Source organism: Hyla sarda, chromosome 7, assembly GCF_029499605.1.
Source record: "Hyla sarda isolate aHylSar1 chromosome 7, aHylSar1.hap1, whole genome shotgun sequence".
NCBI classification, from domain to species: Eukaryota; Metazoa; Chordata; class Amphibia; order Anura; family Hylidae; genus Hyla; species Hyla sarda.
Genome location: NC_079195.1, coordinates 25,857,664 through 25,881,010, shown reverse-complemented (window position 1 = coordinate 25,881,010; position 23,347 = coordinate 25,857,664). Strand labels below are relative to the sequence as shown.

The 23,347-nt window shown below is 41.8% G+C and overlaps 1 protein-coding gene and 1 long non-coding RNA gene across 2 annotated transcripts in view; one reads left to right on the top strand and one right to left on the bottom strand.

Annotated features, from left to right (window-relative positions):
- The window catches only part of LOC130282027 (uncharacterized), a 168,691-nt gene that overhangs the window by 26,582 nt on the left and 118,762 nt on the right, over positions 1 to 23,347 (top strand). The window contains exons 2-3 of the long non-coding RNA XR_008846216.1: positions 20,109 to 20,208; positions 22,343 to 22,535. This is a non-coding gene — a long non-coding RNA (uncharacterized LOC130282027). The remainder of the gene's footprint in view (positions 1 to 20,108; positions 20,209 to 22,342; positions 22,536 to 23,347) is intronic.
- LOC130282026 (transient receptor potential cation channel subfamily V member 6-like) overlaps positions 14,047 to 23,347 on the bottom strand; it is a 61,640-nt gene continuing 52,339 nt past the window's right edge. The window contains exons 13-15 of the mRNA XM_056529862.1: positions 22,402 to 22,670; positions 17,337 to 17,443; positions 14,047 to 17,014 (exon numbers count right to left, since the gene is read on the bottom strand). Coding sequence (XP_056385837.1) covers positions 16,741 to 17,014; positions 17,337 to 17,443; positions 22,402 to 22,670 — 650 coding nt within the window. The 3' untranslated portion in view covers positions 14,047 to 16,740. The remainder of the gene's footprint in view (positions 17,015 to 17,336; positions 17,444 to 22,401; positions 22,671 to 23,347) is intronic.

The window sequence follows — 23,347 nt, the reverse complement described above, 5'->3', positions numbered from 1 at the left end:
TAACCCCTTAAGGGCCCAGCCATTTTACACCTTAGGACCCGGCCATTTTTTGCACATCTGACCACTGTCACTTTAAATAACTCTGGAATGCTTTTACTAATCATTCTGATTCCAAGACTGTTTTTTATGTGACATATTCTACTTTAACATAGTGGTAAAATGTTGTCGATACTTGCATTGTTTCTTGGTGAAAAATGCCAAAATTTGATGAAAAATTTGAAAATTTAGCATTTTTCTAACTTTGAAGCTCTCTGCTTGTAAGGAAAATGGATATTCCAAAAAAAAAATTTTATTCACATATACAATATGTCCACTTTATGTTTGCATCATAAAATTGACATGTTTTTACTTTTGGAAGACACCAGAGGGCTTCAAAGTTCAGCAGCAATTTTCCAATTTTTCACAAAATTTCCAAACTCACAATTTTTCAGGGACCAGTTCAGGTTTTAAGTGGATTTGAAGGGTCTTCATCTTAGAAATGCCCCACAAATGACCCCATTATAAAAACTGCACCCCCAAAGTATTCAAAATGACATTCAGTAAGTGTTTTAACCCTTTAGGTGTTTCACAGGAATAGCAGCAAAGTGAAGGAGAAAATTCACAATATTCATTTTTTACACTCGCATGTTCTTGTAGACCCAATTTTGAATTTTTACAAGGAGTAAAATGTATACTTATGTTTGTAGCCCAATTTCTCTCGAGTAAGCACATACCTCATATGTCTATGTAAATTGTTTGGCGAATGCACTAGAGGACTCAGAAGGGAAGCAGCGACAAGGGGATTTTGGAGAGTACGTTTTTCTGAAATGGTTTTTGGGGGCATGTTGCATTTAGGAAGCCCCTATGGTTCCAGAACAGCAAAAAAAAAAAAAAAAAAACACATGGCATACAATTTTGGAAACTAGACCCCTTGAGGAATGTAGCAAGGAATAAAGTGAGCCTTAATACCCCACAGGTGTTTCACGACTTTTGCATACGTAAAAAAAAAAAAAAACACTAAAATGTGTGTTTCCCCCCAAATTTCACATTTTTGCAAGGGTTAATAGCAGAAAATACCCCCAAAATTTGTAACCCCATCTCTTCTGAGTATGGAGGTACCCCATAAGTTGACCTGAAGAGCACTACGGGCGAACTACAATGCTCAGAAGAGAAGGAGTCATATTTGGCTTTTTGAGAGCAAATTTTGCTCGGGGGCATGTCGCATTTAGGAAGCCCCTATGGTGCCAGGACAGCAAAAAATACCCACATGGCATACCATTTTGGAAACCAGACCTCTTGAGGAACGTAACAAGGAATAAAGTAAGCCTTAATACCCCACAGGGGCTTCACGACTTTTGCATGCGTAAAAAAAAAAAAATTCACTGAAATGTGTGTTTCCTTCCAAATTTCACATTTTTGCAAGGGTTAATAGCAGAAAATACCCCCCAAAATTTGTAACCCCATCTCTTCTGAGTATGGAGGTACCCCATAAGTTGACCTGAAGTGCACTAGGGGCGAACTACAATGCTCAGAAAAGGAGTCATATTTGACATGTCACATTTAGGAAGCCCCTATGGTGCAAGAACAGCAAAATAACCCCAACATGGCATACCATTTTGGAAACTAGACCCCTTGAGGAACGTAACAAGGGGTACAGTGAGCATTTAACCCCACCTGGTGTCTGTCAGATCTTTGGAACAGTGGGCTGCACGAAATTTTTAATTTGCACAGCCCACTGTTCCAAAGATCTGTCAGACAGTAGTGGGGGGTAAATTCTTACTGCACCCCTCATTACATTCCGTGAGGGGTGTAGTTTCCAAAATGGGGTCACATGTGGGGTTTTGCTTTATTTGCGTTTGTTAAAACTGCTGTAACAATCAGCCACCCCTGTGCTAATCACCTCAAATGTACATGGCGCACTCTCCCTTCTGGGCCATGTTGTGCGCCCCCAGAGCACTTTTCGCCCACATATGGGGTAACTCCGTAGTTGGGAGAAATTGCATTACAAATTTTGGGGGGCTTTTTCCCTTTTACCTCTTGTCAACATGAAAAGTATAGGGCAACACCAGCATGTTAGTGTAAAAAATTTATTTTTTTACTCTAACATGTTGGTGTAGACCCCAACTTCACCTTTTCATAAGGGGTTAAAGGAGAAAAAGCCCCCCCCCCCCAAAAAAATTTGTTAGGCAATTTCTCCCGAGTACGGTGATACCCCATATGTGTCCCTAAACTGTTGCCTTGAAATACGACAGGGCTCCAAAGTGAGAGCGCCATGCGCATTTGAGGGCTGAATTATGGATTTGCATAGGGGTGGACATAGGGGTATTCTATGCCATTGATTCCCAAACAGGGTGCCTCCAGCTGTTGCAAAACTCTCAGCATGCTTGGACAGTCAACGGCTGTCCGGCAATACTGGGAGCTGTTGTTTTGCAACAGCTGGAGGCTCCATTTTGGAAACAGTGGCGTACAGACGTTTTTCATTTTTATTGGGGAGGGGGGCTGTGTAGGGGTATGTGTATATGTAGTGCTTTTTACTTTTTATTTTATTTTGTGTTAGTGTAGTGTAGTGTTTTTAGGGTACAGTCACACGGGCGGGGGGTTACAGCGAGTTTCCCACTGCGAGTTTGAGCTGCCGTGCAAAATTTGCTGCATTGCAAACTTGCAGCCTGATACACACTGTGAGCTCTCTGCCAATGTGAATGTATCCTGTACATTCACAGGGGGGGGGGGGGGGTGCCTCCAGCTGTTGCAAAACTACAACTCCCAGCATGCACAGTCTATCAGTGCATGCTGGTAGTTATAGTTTTGCAACAGCTGGAGGCACACGGGTTGGGAAACACTGAGTTAGGAAACAGACAATGTTTCCCAACCAGTGTGCCTCCAGTTGTTGCAAAACCACTACTCACAAACATTCTCAGGCATGTTGGAAGTAGTAGTTCGACAACATCTTTAGAGCCAGATGTTGCCGAACTACAACTCCCAGCATGCTTGGAGTTGTAGTTTTGCAACATCTGGAGGACTACAGTTTGCAGACCACTAATACAGTGGTTCACAATCTGTGCCCTTCCAGATGTTGCAAAACTACAACTCCCAGTATGCCAAAACTGTCCAGGCATGCTGATAGTTGTAGTTCTGCAACATCTGAAGGGCCAGATGTTACAGAACTACAACTCCCAGCATGCCTGGACAGTAAGGGCATGCTGAGGATGTGTATTTTTGCAACATCTGGAAGGGCACAGTGGTCCCAAAATTGCGGACCTCCAGATGTTGCAAAACTGCAACTCCCAGCATGCCCAGACACCAAGGGCTGTCTGGGCATGCTGGGAGTTGTAGTATACAGGGTCCCAATACAGCAATGCATGTCGCTTTACGGCGATGTGCATTGCTGTAAAGGGCTCGACCGCGGCTGAAGAGGAACACACCTGTCGCCGCCGCCGTCTTCATCGCCGGGATTCGCGTCTTCAGGGACGAGGTAAGTACCGGGGCCGGTCCCCAGCACTCCCCCGTCCCCCGCCGCGTCCTCCGGTCTTCCTCCCGTCCTCTCCGGACTTCCAGGGGCCGGGCAGGGTGGGAGGAAGTAACCCCCCCCCCCCCCACTGCGATTGGTCGGTTAGCTAACCGACGGATCGCAGTGGATAGGAGGAGGTGGCAGGCTTGCCACCTCGCTCCTAGCCTTCTGCATGGTCCTGGCTGTCTGTGACAACCGGGATCATGCAAAATTACCGGGCGGTCGGGTCCCAGAGACCCGATCAGCCCGGTATTGCCGCAGATCGCAGGGGCAATTTCCCTTGCGATTTGCGACGATCGCCGACATGGGGGGCCTACATGGCCCCCCTCGGCGTTTGCCTTGGATGCTTGCTGAAGCATTTCAGCAGTTATCCGCTTCCGATCCCCGCCCGGCGCGCGGCAGGGGCCGGAATTCTCCATGACGTACGCATATGTCATCGGTCCTTAAGTACCAGGTTGTCATGACGTACGCTTAAGTCAAGGGTCCTTAAGGGGTTAAGGACGCAGCATTTTTGCATTTTCATTTTTTCCTCATCACCTTCTAAAAATCATAACGCTTTCAATTTTGCATATAAAATTCCATATGATGGCTTATTTTTTGCGCCACCAATTCTACTTTGCAGTGACATTAGTCATTTTACCCAAATTTCCACGGAAAAACGGAAAAAAAATTAATTGTGCGACAAAATTGAAGAAAAATTTCATTTTGTAACTTTTGGGGGCTTCCGTTTCTCCGTGGTGCATTTTTCGGTAAAAATAACACCTTATCTTTATTCTGTAGATCCATACAGTTAAAATTATACCCTACTTATATAGGTTGGATTTTGCCGTACTTCGGAAAAAAAATCATAACTACATGCAGGAAAATTTATATGTAAAAAATTTTCATCTTCTAACCCCTATAACTTTTCCGCGTACGGGCCAGTATGAGGGCTCATTTTTTGTGCCGTGTTCTGAAGTTTATATCGGTACCATTTTTGTATTGATCGGACTTTTTGATCGCTTGTTATAAATTTTTTCATGATATAAAAAGTGACAAAAAATACGCTATTTTGGACTTTTGAATTTTTTTTGCGCATACACCATTGACTGTGCGATTTAATTAACGATATATTTTTATAGTTCGGACATTTCTGCCGGCGGCGATACCACATATGTTTATTTTTATTTACTCAGTTTTTTTTAGGGGAAAAGGGGGGTGATTGAAACTTTTATTAGGGAAGGGGTTAAATGACCTTTGTTAACTTTTTTTTTTGCAGTGCTATAGCTCCCATAGGGACCTATAACACTGCACACACTGATCTCTTATGCTGATCCCTGAAAAGCCATAGCTTTGCATGGATCAGCGAGATAGGGGCTCGATTGCTCAAGCCTGTAGCTCAGAGCAATCAAACCCCGATCGGATGCCGTGGAGACAGGTAAGGAGACCTCCGCTTGCGTCCTAGCTGATCGGTACCTCGCAATTTTATCGCGATGTCCCGATCAGCCCGACTGAGCTGCCGGGAAGCGTTTACTTTCACTTTCAGACGCAGCGGTCAACTTTGATCGCCGAGTCTGAAGGGTTAATAGCGCACGGCACAACGATCGGTGCTGCATGCCATTAGCCCAGGGTCCTTGCTATGACTAGCAGCTGGGACCGACCCGGTGTGATCCCCGGCGTGACCCTGTTTTAAACACCGGGACCGGGCATAGGGCGTACAGGTAAGCCCTACGACCTTAAGAGGTTAAGATACAAGTACAAGCTTTTTCACTGCAGCCACTTCTAGCTTTATGCGCCCGTTTATCCAATGGCACATACGCTGAATGTGCTCCTGTCCAAATTGCTGGTACTGCAGTCCCTCCCTTTTGAAGTGGATACTCAGAGTATGGGGGTGCGCTGAGAGGCAGGGGCTGTAACAGGTGGTAGCTCGCCTCGCGGAGCACCGCCAACTCGATGCTCACCAGAATGGGTAATCAAAAAATTTTAATAAATAAAAATGAAATGAAAATTACATAAAAAATCTGCCTCATCCAGACGTTCTGCGGCAAGATGAAAACGTTGCACTCACCACAGACACAGTCGTGATTTTCCAAAGACGGTTTCTTCATTGTTACATTGAATAATGTTATAAAGTCCAAGTGGGGGATAGTGTTGAGCGGCATAGGCCATATTCGAATTCGCGAATATTCGCAAATATATGGGCGAATATTCGTCATATTCGCGAATATTCGCACATTCGTAATATTCTCTTTTTATTTTCGCATATGCGAAAATTCGCACATCGGTCTCACACAGTAGTATTAGAGCCTTCTTACACCACATAAGCTGGAAGCAGAGAGGGATGATCACGGTGATGTGTACTGTGAAAAAAAAAAAAAAAAGAAAAAAGAATATTCGTAAATACGAATATATAGCGCTATATTCGCGAATATGCGATATTCGCGAATAAAATTCGAATTGCGAATATTCGCGAGCAACACTAGTGGGGGAGAAGGAAGGAGTAGAGGCAGACATCAGCTCTGAGGAGCTGACAAAAAGCGACAAATCGTTTCGCATTGAATACTGCTTGTTCACAGACTTTGTAATATTATTCAATGTAACAATAAAGAAACCGTCTTTGGAAAATCACGACCGTGTCTGTGGTGAGTGCAACGTTTTCATCTTTTTTCTATTTTTGCATGCATAGGATTTACCCTCATTTACGTTAGCACCCCTACACACAGGTCCACACTTGGTCCTATATATAATTTTTGGGAATTTCTAAAAACTGTGGATTACAAATATTTTTTGGCTTGAAAAAGCTTTTTTTGTGCCGGTGTCTTGTTCTATAGACTTGTAATTCTTATAGTGATGTAATCTGCATGTCTTACTGAATAACAGTAATATTTCACTAACACAGCACACTCCCTATGTGTTTTAGGACAAAGCAAAGTGTTCTGCACCCCTATTGCCGCTCTCTGTAGGCCAGAAATAGCTGTTTTTAAAGCAATTCACTGCAAATAAATTCAGAAAATTCGACAAATCGTCCGAATCGAATTTTTCAAGAATTCGCTCATCTCTAATGGTGATGGAAAGACATTCCCTCATCCATCACTCTGCCAAACGTCAAGATAACTCCAAATCCTGTATTGCATTTGTAACTACATATAAGAATTGTTCACACAAAGTTCCTAGAGTCAATAAACACTGGTCTATTCTTGCTAAATGTTTTCCTAATGGTCCAGAATTCAGCAACCCTCCCCTGATGTTGTATAGAAGACAACGCAATTTGAGAGACAAACTGGTGAAGTCAGATGTGTCTCTCAAACCACCTGATAATCAGCAGTACCTTACTATCCAGAACAAAGGGTCTCTCCCTTGCCTCTCATGTGTAAATTGCCCTTTGATGAATAAAGGCCCAGCTTTAAAACATCCTCGTACACTGAAAGAATAGGACATCAGCTTTTATTTACCGTATTTATCGGGGTATAACACGCACCAGCCTATAAAACGCACCCTCATTTTTCCAAGGAAATTTTGGTAAAAAAGTTTTTTTACCAAAGATTTTTGAGTTAAATATTTTACGCCCATATGGTTTGAATGGCAAATTTAATGTGACCCCTGGAATGATGTAATTTGATGATGAACATGGTCCTCTTATGTTCTCTTTTGATAATGTGCCTATCATTGAAAAGCATATATTCATATATTCACTTTTCACTTTTCTCACTTTGGATTGCGGATTTTCGAGTCATCATCACCAATGCCCAACTATATCTCTATCTTTTCTCTGCAGGAGGTTTATGATGTCGGACCATTTATTTGAATATTTTTTTTACTTTTTATTTTGTTTTGTGTTGGCCTATATTCACAATTGATGCGATTTTGCTGCTGTTTCTCTGCGTGTCTACCCGAAGGGTGATCTCCATTCCGCATACTGTGCAACAGTGAAGCTCCGCCCTCTTGATCCATGATGTGAGGATGCGGACTGCAACCCCAACCTGGTGTTGGATGAGAAGTTCCTGGCATATGGTCTTACAAGGGGTCTGAGGATCTCATCTCGGTACCTAATGGCAATCAGGCTACCTCTGGCAAGCACATGGAGGGCTGTGCGGCCCCCCAAAGAAATGCCACCCCACACCATTACTGACCCATCGCCAAACCGGTCATGCTGGAGGATGTTGCAGGCAGCAGAACGTTCTCCCCGGCGTCTCCACACTCTGTCACATGTGCTCAGTGTGAACCTGCTTTCATCTGTGAAGAGCACAGGGCACCAGTGGTGAGTTTGCCAATCTTGGTGTTCTCTGGCAAATGCCAAACGTCCTGCACGGTGTTGGGCTGTAAGCACAACCCGCACCTGTGGACGTCAGGCCCTCATACCACCCTCATGGAGTCTGTTTCTGACCGTTTGACGCCCTCCTGCCCCTCCTTGCACAATGGCAGAGATAGCGGTCCTGCTGCTGGGTTGTTGCCCTCCTACGGCCTCATCCACATCTCCTGATGTACTGGCCTGTCTGCTGGTAGCGCCTCCATGCTCTGGAAACTAGGCTGACAGACACAGCAAACCTTCTTGCCAAAGCTCGCACTGCCAGCATTCAAAAGTGACCAAATCATCAGCCAGGAAGCATAGGAAATGGGAAGTGGTCTGTGGTCACAACCTGCAGAACCACTCCTTTATTGGGGGTGTCTTGCTAATTGCCTATAATTTCCACCTCTTGTCTGTTCCATTTGCACAACAGCATGTGAAATTGATTGTCAATCAATGTTGCTTCCCGAGTAGACAGTGTGATTTCACAGAATCCCTTTATTTGGGAAATATATATATATATATATATATATATATATATATATAAAAACACTACACTAACACATAATAAAGGGTGAAACACAACAGTTTAGCAACAGCTGGAGGCACCCTGTTTGGGAATCACTGGCGTAGAATACCCCTATGTCCACCCTGTGCAATCCCTAATTTAGTCCTCAAATGCGCATGTCCTCTCTCATTTCGGAGCCCTGTCGTATTTCAAGGAAACAGTTTAGGGCCACATATGGGGTATTTCCGTACTCGGGAGAAATTGCACTACACATTTCGGGTGCTATTTCTTCTTTTACCCCTTATGAAAAGGAAAAGTTGGGGGCTACACCAGCCTGTTAGTGTAAAAAAAAAAAAAAAAATTACACTAACATGCTGGTGTTGCTCCATACTTTTTATTTTCACAAGCAGTAAAAGGGAAAAAAAGACCCTCAAAATTTGTAACGCAATTTCTTCTGAGTACGGAAATACCCCATATGTGGGCGTGAAATGCTCTGCGGACTCAAAACAAGGCTCAGGAGTGAGAGCGCACTATGTACATTTGAGGCCTAAATTGGTGGTTTGCACAGGGGTGGCTGATTTTACAGCGGTTCTGACATAAACGCAAAAAAATAAATACCCACTTGACCCCATTTTGGAAACTACACCCCTCACGGAACGTAATTAAGGGGTATAGTGAGCCTTAACACCCCACAGGTGTTTAACCTGTTCAGGACGCTGGGCATATGCATCCCGAGTCCTTAAGGACTGAGGGCCTATGGATACGCCCGTGGGAATTCTGGTCGCCGCTAGCCGGTTGGGGACCGGACTGGAATGCCTGCTGAAATCACTCAGCAGGCACCCCGGCACATGGCCCAGGGGTGTCCTGAGACACTCCCCCCCCCCCCCCCCCCCATGTCGGCGATCGCAGAAAATCGCATGTCAATTCAGACATGCGATTTTCTGCTATTCCGGGCTGATTGGGTCTCTGGTGACCCGATCACCCGGAAAATAGCAATGATCGGACCTGTCGGGGACAGCCCCGATAATCCTGAGGGCTAGGAGTTAGGTTGCAGAGCTGCGATCTCCTCCTATCCCCTGCCATTGGTCAGAACTTATTCTGACCAATGGCAGAGCAGGACAGTGGGTTGCCATGGCAACCCCCATTCTGCCCACCCCTGGATGTCGAGGGGATCGTGGGAAGAAGATGGAGGCCGGTACCTGCAGGAGAAGATGCCTGGAGATCCCCCATTGTCACTGGAGACTGCTGTATCCTGGGTCAGGTAAGGAAACTACAGTGGTGGGGGGGGGTAATTGAAAGTGAAAGTAAAGTGATCTTTACTGTGGCAACCACTAGGAAGGCCAAACTGCAACTCCCAGCATGCCCAGACAGCCAAAATGTAATTTTTCCTTTGCACGGCCCACTGTTCCGCAGATCTGTCAAACACCAGTGGGGTGCAAATACTCACTGCACCTCTAATTACATTCTGTGATGGGTGTAGTTTCCAAAATGGAGTCACATGTGAGGGGGTCCACCATTCTGGCACCACGGGGGGCTTTGTAAACGCACATGGCCCCTGACTTCCATTCCCAAAACATTTATTTCCAAAAGCTCAATGGCGCTCTCCCTCTTCTAAGCATTGTAGTGCGCTAGCAGAGTTCTTGATATCCGCACATAGGGTATTTCCGCATATAGGGTACTTACTCAGAAGAAATGGGGTTACAAATTTTGGGGGTAATTTTCTCCTATTATCCTTGTAAAAATGTAAAATTTGGGGAAAAACCAGCATTTGTGAATTTTATTTTATTTTTTCCATTTACACACCCAACTTTAACAAAAAGTCACCAAACACCTGTGAGATGTTAAGGCTCACTGTACCCCTTGTTACTTTCCTTGAGGGATGTAGTTTCCAAAATACAGTGACCCCTCGACTTATGATGGCCTCGACATATAATCATTTCAACATATGATGGCCTCTCGGAGCCCATCGTATGTTGAAGGCAGCCTCGACATATGATGCTGCTGTGTGTCGGGGCCATCGTACAAACAGCTATCTGACAGCCCTGACAACTTCAGCATCTGACAGATAGTTGTTTAATGTGCCCCGTGTGCCCTGTTCTGCCTCCTATTACTCTCATGCTGTCCTGCTAACTCACGCAGGCTTCCACTGTGAGCTCCATGTAAGCCCCGCCCCCCCCCCCCAGTGCCGCCATAGCCAATAGCCAGCAGCATCTTGCTGCAGGCATCCAATGAGCTGCTGGCTGCCCTCCCCTTCCTTTCCTATAGAGCTGTAGTCGGCAGGATCGTAATGAGGACAGTCTGTCCCCCCTGAAGGTATTTAAAGAACTGTACAGTACTGTATACGATGTCACACATCACATACAATACATATACACACTATACACCCCATACATCAATGTTTCCCTATCAGTGTGCCTCCAGCTGTTGCAAAACTATAACTCCCAGCATGCCCAGACAGTCAATGGCTGTACATGCATGCTGGGAGTTGTAGTTGTGCAACAGCTGGAGGCACCCTGGTTTGTTAAACACTCCCCATACACTCCCCATACAATGGTCATCCCAGAACCAATTAGCAGTTTCCCATAGAGATATGTATTCAACATACAATGGTTCCGAGGCCCCAGAACCAATTACCATTTTTACATAGACATATGTACTCGACATATGATGGTTTCAACATATGATGGTTCTCCTGGAACCAATTAATATCATATGTTGAGGGACCACTGTAGTATACCAAGTGTTTTTTTTTTATTTTCTTTTTTGCTTTTCTTTCAGCATAGGGGCTTCCTAAATGGGACATGCCCCCCCCCCCAAAAAAAAAAAAAACATTTCAGCAAAATATGCTTTCCAAAAGCCAATTGTGACTCCTTCTCTTCCGAGCATTGTAGTGTGCCAGCAGAGCACTTAACGTCCACACATGGAGTATTTCCATCCTCAGAAGAGATGGGGTTATAAATTTTGGGGGGCATTTTCTCCTATTACCCCTTGAAAAAAAAAATGTCATTTGGGGGAAAACTAGCATTTTAGTGAAAAAAAAATCATTTACACATCCAACGAAAAGTTGTCAATCACCTGTGGGGTGTTAAGGCTCACTGTACCCCTTGTTACGTTCCTTGAGGGGTGTAGTTTCCAAAATAGTATGCCATGTGTTTTTTTTTTTGTTTGTTTTTTTTTGCTGTTCTGGCACCATAGGGTCTTCTTAAATGTGACATGCCCCCCAAAAACCATTTCAGAAAAACTCACTCTCCAAAATCCCACTGTCGCTCCTTCCCTTCTGAGCTCTCTAGTGCACCCGCCGAACACTTGACATACATATGAGGTATTTCCTTACTCGAGAGAAATTGGGTTACACATTTTAGGAAGATTTCTCTCCTTTAACTCTTGTAAAAATAAAAAAAATTGGGTCTGCAAGAACATGTCAGTGTAAAAAATGAAGACTTTGAATTTTCTCCTTCAATTTGCTGCTATTCCTGTGAAACACCTAAAGGATTAACAAACCTTTTGAATGTCACTTTGAATATTTTAAGGGGTGCAGGTTTCATAATGGGGTCATTTATGGGGTATTTCTAATACGAAAGCCCTTCAAATCCACTTCAAAACTGAACTGGTCCCTGAAAAATTTCGATTTTGAAAATGTTGTGAAAAATTTGAAAATTGCTGCTGAACTTTGAAGCCCTCTGGTGTCTTCCAAAAGTAAAAACATTTCTTGGTGAAAAATTTCCAAATTTTATGAAAAAATTTAAAATTTTGCATTTTTTTTACTTTGATGCTCTCTGTTTCTAAGGAAAATAAATATTCCCAAAAGATTTTTGGGAACATTTATTTTCCTTAGAAACAGAGAGCATCAAAGTAAAAAAAAAAATGCAAAATTTTCAATTTTTTCATAATTTTGGAATTTTTCACCAAAAAATGATGCAAGTATCGACAACATTTTACCACTAACATAAAGTAGAATATGTCAAGAAAAAACATTCTCTGAATCAGAATGAAAGGTAAAAGCATCCCAGAGTTATTAATGTTTAAAGTGACAGTGGTCAGATGTGCAAAAAATGCCCGGGCCCTACACTGAAAATTGGCTAGGTCCTTAAGGGCTTAAACTTCACATGGCTATATTCAGGTTGACCCCATTGTAGCACAGCATGATGGAACCAAACAGCTCTCAGTACTTGACACACATTTATAAGGGATATGCTTTTGGGTATATATGGCTGGGCAATCAGTGGCAGAGATGCCTTGTTAGATTATTTTTGTGTGAAAAAAAAAAAGTCAGAAAAAACACCAGTGCAATTTACTGTGGCTGGCGCTTTTTCTGGCAACTTTACCTTTGCGTGGAAAGGGATGGAAAAATAATGTATTTAACAACATTTATATGTTTTATAAAGAAATTTTAATAATTTTTTAAAACTGGGATCAATTTATGTGGGAAGGCAGGGAACTAAAAATGTGGCTGACAATAAAATTGTAGAAAGGGGCCATTTAAATGTAAAAATCATAAATCTTTTATAATTAATTTTGTTAAAATATTTATTAGTAATGTCTTTTAATAATGTGTTTAGTAAAGTGTGTGTGTTTTTCATTTTTTTTTCCTGAAATTTTTAGGTAGTATCTCTATCACTTTTTTTGTATCGCTAAAGACCAAAAAAGAATAAAAACCGCCTGCAAAAATGCCACGTTGTTTTTCTTGGTGTTTTTTTTTTTTACTCCCATAGACTTCTGTGGGAGAAAAACATCACGATTTCACGATTTCAGAGAAAAAAAGTGCTGCAACATGCTGTGACTTTGTAAAACTGCCAAGGAGCTGGAAAAAATTTAAAAAAAAATTGTGAAAAAATGCCAAACGTATTAAAAAAAATTGCCAAACTGAAAAACGCAAAGTGCAATTTTTTGTTGTTGCAATTTCTCATTGATTTAAAGCTAATATCTGACCACCATGGGGGTCATTTTGGCTTATTTTTTTTTTTTTTGGGGGGGGGGGGGGGGATGCACAAAAAAAATTAAAATTAAGTAGAAACTTAACCTTATGAGGAAATCTATGGAAGGGGTTCAATGTTAGATATTTTGGGCCATGTTGTAGGAGTTCATGAGAAAAATGAGCAGGCTTTTAATATCTTAACACTTTAGATACTATGCTAAGGGGTTTAAATATAGGGTCTAAAGTGGGTGCGATTTCACCTGGGCCCAAGAGTTTAGAGAGCAGGTTCAGTTTCACTAGAGCGGCAGGACATGTGTGCAATAGAGCCCAATTCCAAGATGTTCAAAATACAGATTTTCCCATTTGAGCATCATAGTCTTTTGCCAAATTTTACTATATCATGCAGCCAAATTATAGCTGGGAGCCCTGCTTTAGATGCTGTGCCCCTGTGAAAAATCTACAAGTTACACCACTGACTATACTGTTCCTTTACTCCAAATTTAACAGGTCTAAAAATAGACTTTGGCCAGGCTACCTGTAGAGAGCAAGATGTGCATGTACGTCCATCCCCCCCTCCCCCCACACTTCATTGTGATAATTTGACAAAACAAAAATAAAGTCCATAGCTCACATTAGGAGAAACCTGTCATCATTTTCATACTGCCTGAACTGTGAATCAGGGCAGTCCCTAATGGCTTCTCGCTGCCCCAGGGACCTCCAAATCTCCAAGTGGCCTAGTTTATATCTACTCTCTTTGACTGAACATTACAGCATTTCCATTGCCTTAGAAGTATCCGTCTGAATACGGCACATTTTAATTCACAGAAAATAGAAATAAAAACTCATAGAAAATAAAATTTTATTGGCAAAAAATAAAATTACACTGTCAACAATAATAAAAGTGCAAAACAAACCAGCGCTGCTTAAAGTGACAACTGTGCTTCATGTTGACCGGCAAAGTAAAATCCTTATAGTGGGAAATTATAATTTCCCTGCATGTAGAGGGTTATATGCAGCCAGAAAGTACAAGATTATAATAATACGGATCAAATGACAGGAAAGAGTTTTTGAAAACAGAAATTGGAGGGTCAATCGTAGTTGATTAGATTACTGTAAATCCAGTTCATCTTATAGATTTCACATAAAACCATTTCCGAGGAGGAGATATATTAGTCCAATGAAAGCCCCAACCCCCCACCACCCAAAAAACTATAAAAATCCTTCATGATGTCTTTGCTAGGTTTCAGCCAATTGGCAAAGCAGAAAGGGGTCACATGACAGTTCTATATAATCAGTACTTCAAAGAAACAGGAAGAGTCCTCTGTAGTTGCAAAAGCCATCAAAATTTAGTGGGTCCATTTTATCAGTTCAATAGCGCCCATTCCTATGGTCTCAATAGAATGCTGTACAGATGTCCTGATTCATACAGATCCCAGTCAAGGATGTTCTAGCACCAATATTGCAAAACTCCAGTAGAAAGTTATAGGCTAGAATACAAACAACAGAGCAGTTTTGGGAAGAAAAAGGCCTATAGTGAGTCATGTGTATTTTGTAGATATTGACCCTGACAATATCTACCTGGCCAACAAAGAACACAAGCCAAGTACAAAAGAAGACAACTATGTTCTACAAGAAGAGCCATCTGTAAATATTAGCTCTGGGAAGCACCGTGTATGGATCAATGGAATGTATGTTCCAATCACTAATCCATGACTATGAACAAGTGTGCTGAGGATTAGATGTAAATACCCAACATGATGAAAGACTTGCTAGTGTTAGTGCCCCGCAAGCCTGAGCAAATAGTTCACATCACTTACATAATGCACTTATACTGAATGAAAAGTGATAATGCCGACATACTGATTAAAATTTTTTTCCCCACAAAATGTTATTTCTCGGTTTCCTACAAAATCCCATGCCCCATAGGGCTAATATAGCATCTATAGAAAGGCAGACTTTAGACCGGTTGGTTCTACCAATCCAGCACAAGGCCCTTTCTCTACCGGAGCACCACAACTGAAGCAAAATGGATTGGGACATTGTAGAACATGCAAGTGGTCATACTCTACTAAAAGGGGTGGAATTAGAGAATTTTTGATGAAAAAGCATACACCGTCCTCTTATACTGCAGGGGAGGTATTAACTATTGGATGATAAAAGTCCAGGCCAACAAAATGATTGCAAGTATTATAAGATGGCTACTCTAGGCAGAAGAGGACTTTTTTTTTTCAAAAAAAATTCCCTTTCACCCCCACCTATATAGAATTTTTTTAAACAAAATTTTTGCTACATATGAGTATTTAAAAAAAATCCTATCAAGAAAAGATACCAGTTGAATCTTTCAGTAGCTATACTATGACTAATGTGTTCTTTCAGTGGCATAATAAAGTAATAGTTTAATAAAGTAAAGTACAGGACTGCTAAGTCTCATAAAATCAGTTTTCAGTGGGGAAACACATTCAGCTTTACACCCTCTAAAGCAGTGGTCCCCAATTCAGTCCTTAAGGCCCACCAAAATGTTTTGTTTTTTTCAGTTACTCTACTGAAATAGGATAGAGAACATGTCAAATGGACTGTTGGTGGGCCGTTTGGACTGTGTTGGGGTCTTCTGCTGTACAGAGCATTGGTGCTCACCCCCTTGAGAGTTCACAGACTACAGCCATGCTCATAGACATTCAAGGTGGGGTCCTCCCCATTGAGAAATGAGCAGTGATACCAAATCAGTTCTCAGTCTAGACCCTTATATCCAGCAACCAAAAAATCTACCAGCATTGTTAACTAGTGAAAGGAAATATCTATAACACCATAAATGTGCCCAACTTTGTGGAGCCATGTCTCCACATGGATGATGACAGCTACCATTTCTTGAGGTTGCAGGTCCGCTTTAAAGTGGACAATGTCCATTGTAAGAACCTTAACCATTCAACCTCCCTTACATGTAGAAATTATGAAACAAGTAGAAGTTAAAAGACAGTCATGAGTTTAACTAAAGTGCTAATAGCCAAGGCAACATGCCAACCTAAGACATGTAGCCAAGTTCTTTTCATTAAAACTCCATCCATGGATTATAGACGCTAGGTAAAGATTCCTCAAACACGATGATAGGATGGTAATAATGGCAATGCCAGGGTATTCCTAGCTTGGCTGTATGAATTAATCCATTTGGAAGGTAATTGAAAGTCTTCATTAAATAAAGTCAACAATGCAAATGTCATCAACACCTGGATTAAGATCTGGATATCTGTGTGGGGTAAGATCAAATGCTCTACTTGAGCATGATGTTTGTAAGAATTCATAGAGAATCCAACGTCATATGGAGATCACTAGAAAACTTGCTCTTTCAGATGGGTTACGTTCAGAGGTCATGTTGGGAAAACGAGATCCTTTGCTCTTCAGAAGACCAGGACAACCCAAGATTCATGAGAGATGCTCAGAGAAATGTCCTTCTTTTTCGTGAGAGCCAAGTTAGAAGTAATGCTGAGCAGTATGGGTCAGTAATCCTCTTACGACCATAAACTGATTCATTTTTAGACTTTTTTTGTTCAGAATCTACAGTTGTCAGCCACTCACACATCATATATCTCCTCATGAATATCAAGGGCGTGGTTCACTTTGCCCTTTAACTGGTCGAGAGGGGTTTTCTTAAGAATTTGCCAGCCTCTGCTCGTTTTTCTTAAAGAAAGTTTTCGGAGTAAAGCTGGAGTTTCGCTTATAGACACCCTTTTAGTTTTGAGCTTGTCTTCAGGGAAATCCATCAAAGAACACTCTTTATTGACAGCTTCAACACTGTCTTGAGAGTCACTTGTTTTATGCCGGTCTAAATCATTACGCTCCTCGACTCTGTCAAGAGAGAAATGACACAATATAATTCTCAAAAGATCATAGTTTAAAAAGGAGGATGTTTTTTTTTTTTTTGGGGGGGGGGGGATGTCAGGGATAAGGAACCCTAACTTCCAATAATGAAGATGCTGCTTCCTGCCATTGAGATGGGAACCTTTTGGAGGGTTTCAACTCACACACCCCATCGAGACATAAAAAGTTAACAGTCATATGGAAGTCTTTGGCCTATAGTAGTCTTCCAAACCCATTGGAAGACTACAAGCAATATGCTCTGCCATCATAACAGAAGGAAAAGATGAATGATTGCATGAAAGTCACTTACCGGAGATACCAAGAATCTCCTAAACCAAATTCCTTGCCGCAGATGCCCAGACGTGGCCAGAGAGCCTTGGGCATCTTTCGTTCAAGCATTATAGTTGTGGCTACAACCTGTAAAAATAAAAAATATAAATATTAAAAAGTTATTAAAATGTAAAAGAAGCCTTGTATTAAAGACCTAGAGTTCTCCTTGGTTCAAGAAGTCCAAGAAAACCTTTGTGAATATGAACATAGTCTAAGACATGTTTATTTTTAATTGTATTTAATAAAAGTTAGGTTTTCAAGTGATAGCAGCTTTGTTTGCTAAATGAACCATAACTATACCACAAAATGCCCAAATGACACATGATAACCAAATCACAAAGGTGTGCAGAAAATTAGATCAGATGATTCACATATGCACCCCATTGGCTGCTCAAGTCAAGTTCCTGTATGCATTAATCCCCCCCCCCCATTGTGATAATGGGGTTTATCAGGGACTTAATTGACATAATTGAAATACCGAGCATAAAAATACCCCAAGGCTTGACAAATTGGATATGAATCTAGGAGCCAGAAAAAAAAGTTAAGAGCCCCAAAGCCACAGGTCATGCAACATTAGTGTCCCCTCATCTTCCCCTGTGTCAGTCATTGGTGTCCCTCTCATCTCCCCATGTAACAGTCATTAGTGTCTCCCTCATATCCCCAGTGTCCAACTCAACTCCCCATCTTACAGTCATTAGTGCTTCCTCATCTCTCCCTGTGTCAGTCATTAGTGCCCCCCCCCTCTTTCACAGTAATTAGTGCTCCCTCATCTCTCCCTGTGTCACAGTCATTAGTGTCCCCTCATCTCTCCATTTCACAGTCAAGTGTCTCCCTCATCTCATCATGTCTCGATCATTAGTGTCCTTTTAATAAGCTGTTTTACTTACCTCTCCCTCTGTACCCACACTGATCCCCTGTTCTGCCTTCGGTCAGTGGTCCGGTGTTACATGAGCAGTGGATGTCACGTGATCACTGCAGCCAACCAGCAGCCTCATCTGATGTCTGCTGCTTATATAACACTGTAGCAGCCAGTGGAGGCAGAATTGGGGGGGGGGAAATCAGCTTGGGAACAGTGGTGGAGGTTAGCGATGAGCGAATCGAATCTGACGAATCTGAATTAGTTAAGAATTTTAGGAAAAATGTGATTTGTAACGAATGTGAATATCACAATGATTCGATTGCGCAAATCGCTTCATTAAACTCCATTTAGTGCGGTCCCGACTCCACGGCATCTAAAATGGCGGATCCATATGTGAGGACATGGGGCAAGGAATCCTGGAAAGTTGGGACCAAGGGCTGGCAGGATGACCCTGAATCACATGCAACCTATCAGCAGCCAGTCACCCCTGTGATGTCACAGCCCTATATAATCGGCAGCCATCTGGTGGACAGTCACATCAGTGTTTTATTGCAGAAAGAGAAGGACAGAGAGCAATGTGTGTTGCACAGAAAAGCTTTTTTACAGCAGCGATACACCTCAAGCCCATATTCAGCCTAGAAGCACTGATAGGGAAGGGAGTGAAATTGAGAGAGAAAATACAATTTTGGGTGTAGTACACAGCAAATGTGTACTGCAGCACTGGTGTGTACTGCTGATGTTGTGCACAAATACTTTTTTAAGCGTACTGTAGCACATTTTTCTCCCCTCATAAGTGCATACCACATACATACATCTAAGTGGTGTACCATTTTGTTGAAATGTTAAAGTCTTAAGGGCCTAGATACTGTGAAAGACCAGCCAAAAGTTCACACCGGCTGGTGTTGTAGACAAATACTGTTTTAAGCATAGTGGAGTGTATTGTACTCCCCTCATACTAAGTAGGTCGGAGAAGTGCCAGGACATGCACAGAGGAATGGCAGAGTTCTAAATTCCTCAGGCAGGGGTCACAGCAAAACAGAAAAAGATGCAGTCCTGCTAGATATAAGGGTGGAGTACGATTGCCGGCATACGGCGTTTGCAGATGTTTTTGTGGTACGTGTATGTATTTGTGAATACATCTGCAAACACTGCCGTATGCCGGCAATCGTCCTCCGCCAGGAGACGGTAAGAGGCACTAAGTGCCTGATCTTCTAACTTTGTTCCTCATTTACCCGGTCTCCGTGTTGTCCGAGATAGAGGATTATTGTTCTTCTTGCATCTGCGCTAATACGCGCACAAACTGTTACAGTGGGCATTTAATTTGGAGCCTCCAGCTTTTGGCACAAGGGTAGGTGCAACTCAGTATCCTTGGTTTAGGCTTTCTTACTACTATATTTGCATTGAGCTCCCCCCCCCCTTTTTTTTATAGAGGTCACAGCAGACTAGGGGCGAGTGGCAGCGGGAATGGACCCCCGCGATCAGACATCTTATCCACTAGCCTTTGGATAGTAGGTCTTTGTAGGTCTAAATCTGTTTGCCTTTTTAACAGTAGAATCAGGAGCTCCAAAGAAATATTTATAGCACAGCTTCCTCGACTGATGTACCTTATTGTGCTGTGATTGAGCAGGACCCTCAATGAGAATTTGATCTAGAAATATTTCGGTCTTTGACTAATATTTTTCCATCCTTATCTGACCTCTTGCAGAGGACGTATCGCATTTCACCAATGCTGCGGAGATATGTCATCACACTTGATTACATGTTTCCATTAAGCTGGGCATAATAACCGTCTACATAATAACAATCTAATTTATTTCAGATATGGGAACGATAATTATAGCTTCTATGTGTCCAATGTATCTGTATACGACAAATTCTCTCTTTATTCTGTAGGAGGTGAAGAGGTAAAAGTGGTACCCATACCCTTGTACCTAAGGGGACCCCCAAAGACGTCTGCTTCATAGGAAGTCACCAGTAAGGCTATGTTCACACGGTAGGATTTTTTCCTGAATTCCGTATTCGCATTCATTTGGCTTCAATTCCGCATCTGTCCAGCCGGATGCTTTTGGGATGCTATCCGCATGATTTCACAGCACAGTTATAAAGGTGAACTTTTTTTTAAAGCGAATGTTAAATTCCCCATTCATTTTGCATGATTTCTGCACCAATTCAGCATTTTGTGCAGAAATTCAAGCCCCATTGACTTCAATTGGATTCCGCAGCCAAATTCCTCAAAAAATATGAAAAAAAAAAAAAAGACATGACTTATATTTGTGTGGAGCGCAGAATTTTAACCGCGGAAAGACCGATGCAAATATTCAGCAGTGTGAAAGGGACTGCGGAATCCCACTGAAATGTATTGGCTTGAAATTAGTGCAGACATTACGTGCAGATTTAAATGCGAAATTCCTAGCAGAAATTGTGCTGTGTAAACATAGGCTAATGGAAAAGGCTTTTGGCAGCTGAGGAGCCCTCTAGACAATGAGTTTCAACCTATACTTTTGCACATGACTGACACTGTATAGGAGAACACAGGGGGAGGGGATATATGTAGGTGAACCATTTTTGTACATGTTTATTTTGCATACAGCTAATTTGTAGATGCATTATCAAATTTATTAAATGGTCACAGGGCACTTGATAAATTTTGTGCATGTAAACATTTCCTGTCAATTTTTCTTTGGTTTACTCATTGCAAAAATTTTTGACACTTTTTTACATACACACCAAAAATCTAAGCCATGCCTGGGCTGGTGTAGATTTGTGATTTTTTTTGGAGGTGTTTGCACAAAAATTTGCAACATTTTTTAAAAAGTTGCAGCTGGTAAATTCATTACCACTGCAAAGGACCAAATGAAAATCCTGTACAATGCACACAACAGTGCGCCTGAATAGTGACCAATATACACCTACAAACTGCTCTAAAGCCAATTATAAATCCCCCCCCCCCCCCAGCATGGTCTACATTTTCTTACTATAGAACAGTAGACAATGACATGATGTGTACCACTAGAATATGCATATACAACTATAACTATCTATGAAGGTACAGAATGGTCCTATATACTGATGGGTGTCAGGTACAACTCTTACACTGTAATCTCCTATTGTCATATTACAGATCTGTAGGAGCTCAAAGGGAACACACATTGATGACTCAAAATGGTCAATAATGTCCAACAGTGTTACAGCTCACCCCTTCCCAAGAGTTTAGCTCATGCATGGGTACAGCCGGTCTCATCCCCGGCAATCCAAATCATGCAGCCACAAGAGATGGTGTTTTTAAACACACTTTACATCAAGGAACAAACCTGAAGGTAAGAACTTCTAACAAGTTTCACACAGGATGAGCTTAGTCATAGAATAATTAGAACTGGATATAAACACATTAAAATACTATGCTATAATACTATGTGTCTACCTTGTCACAAAATTTTAGGAGTGTACATGCAGGCGATGCTAGTTCATTGAGAGTAATGGAAATAGAAAAAGTACAAAATTGGAGCTAGAGGAGGAGATCTTAGGAAACGGTTATACAATCGAGAAACCTACTGGATAATTGTACTAACTACAAGGCAACCGTTTGGTGTGAAGCAAAGGTTAGATTTGATTACTACATATTGAATTTATTAGTGAGAGTGTTCAGTGTGGGTTTTTCTATGTCACTTTGATAAAGTTTGTATCTTCAATACTGTACTCCAGTGGTATATCTCCTTTGCCCTATCTTTAGAATTCTACTAAGGTGTAACAGTTAGAAGGTTTTGGTAAAGGTTGTTTATAAAATCTGGGTATTGACCATACAAGGGTTAAAAAAGGACCAGTCTCTTTCCATCTGTTCTCAATCTGATTGTAATTAGGAAATCCAACCATGGAAGTGGGATGTGGTTTCATAGTATTTTTATGTGTTTGTATCCAGTGCTAACTGGCTAACACTCATTCTGCGTGAAATGTGTTAGAAGTTATTACCTTCATATTTGTTACTTGATGTAAAGTGTGTTCCTGAAGAAAAAAGCAACAGCATTTGAAAAGACCATCTCTGTCAATTCTACCATTACATATTATCTACTTGTGGTATAAATAGCGAAGTTCCAAGGCTAGAAATGATGTCTAAATGATCTCCCATACAGATGGATCCAGGGAATCTGGACTTGCTACCACAACATAACACCCAAGCATCTCAACCTACCTGAGCTCTCCATAATTCATCTCCTTCATGAGCTACACGCCAATGAGTGTCCCCCATCATGGCAATAAGAAGGTTCAACATTAGAAGTGCAGCCACGATAGCAAAGGCCGAATACATCAAGCTAAACATGAATGGTAAGTCTACGGAGTAGTTTGCTGGACCATCAATGATTGTAAGGAAAAGCTCAAACGTGCTGAACAGGGACATGGGGTAAGTCATGAAGTGTCCCAGGTCTTCGGAGTCTTGGGTTTGAAAGATCACAAAGAATGCTGTGGAAGAAATTAATAAGGTGATGATAATACAGTCCTACTATTGGATGTCCATTAATAGCATTAGGAACCACAATTTATACAAGTGCAACAATAAAATGAAATTAGAAGGTTTGGCTTGCACATGTTCTCTCTGGGCATTTGATGCCAATGTCACACTTAAAAGGGGTACTCAGGTGGGAAAAAAAAAATTCATATCAACCGGCTCCAGAAAGTTAAACAGATTTGTAAATTATTTCTATTAAAACATCTTAATTGTTCCAGTTCTTCTCAGCTGCTGTATGCTCCAGAGGAAGTTGTGTAGTTCTTTCCAGTCTGACCACAGTGCTCTCTGCTGACACCTCTGTCCATTCCAGAAACTGTCCAGAGTAGGAGCAAATCCCCATCTGATAGTCCCTGACATGGACAGAGGTGTCAACAGAGAGCACTGTGGTCAGACTGGAAAGAACTACATAACTTCCTGTGGAGCATACAGAGCTAAAAAGGGGTTAATGCTATATTTCTCTACTTCTGAATCATTCATAAACTGTATGTTGTTTTCGGGATATGCACCCCCTAGGGAATGAGCAGAGGTCACATCTGTAACAGATTCACCAACGTGGATACATTAGAGGGGCAAGCCGTGCCTAACCACATTGTTACTTTTTGGACTTCTTAAAATGGGTGTCTTTTAGAAA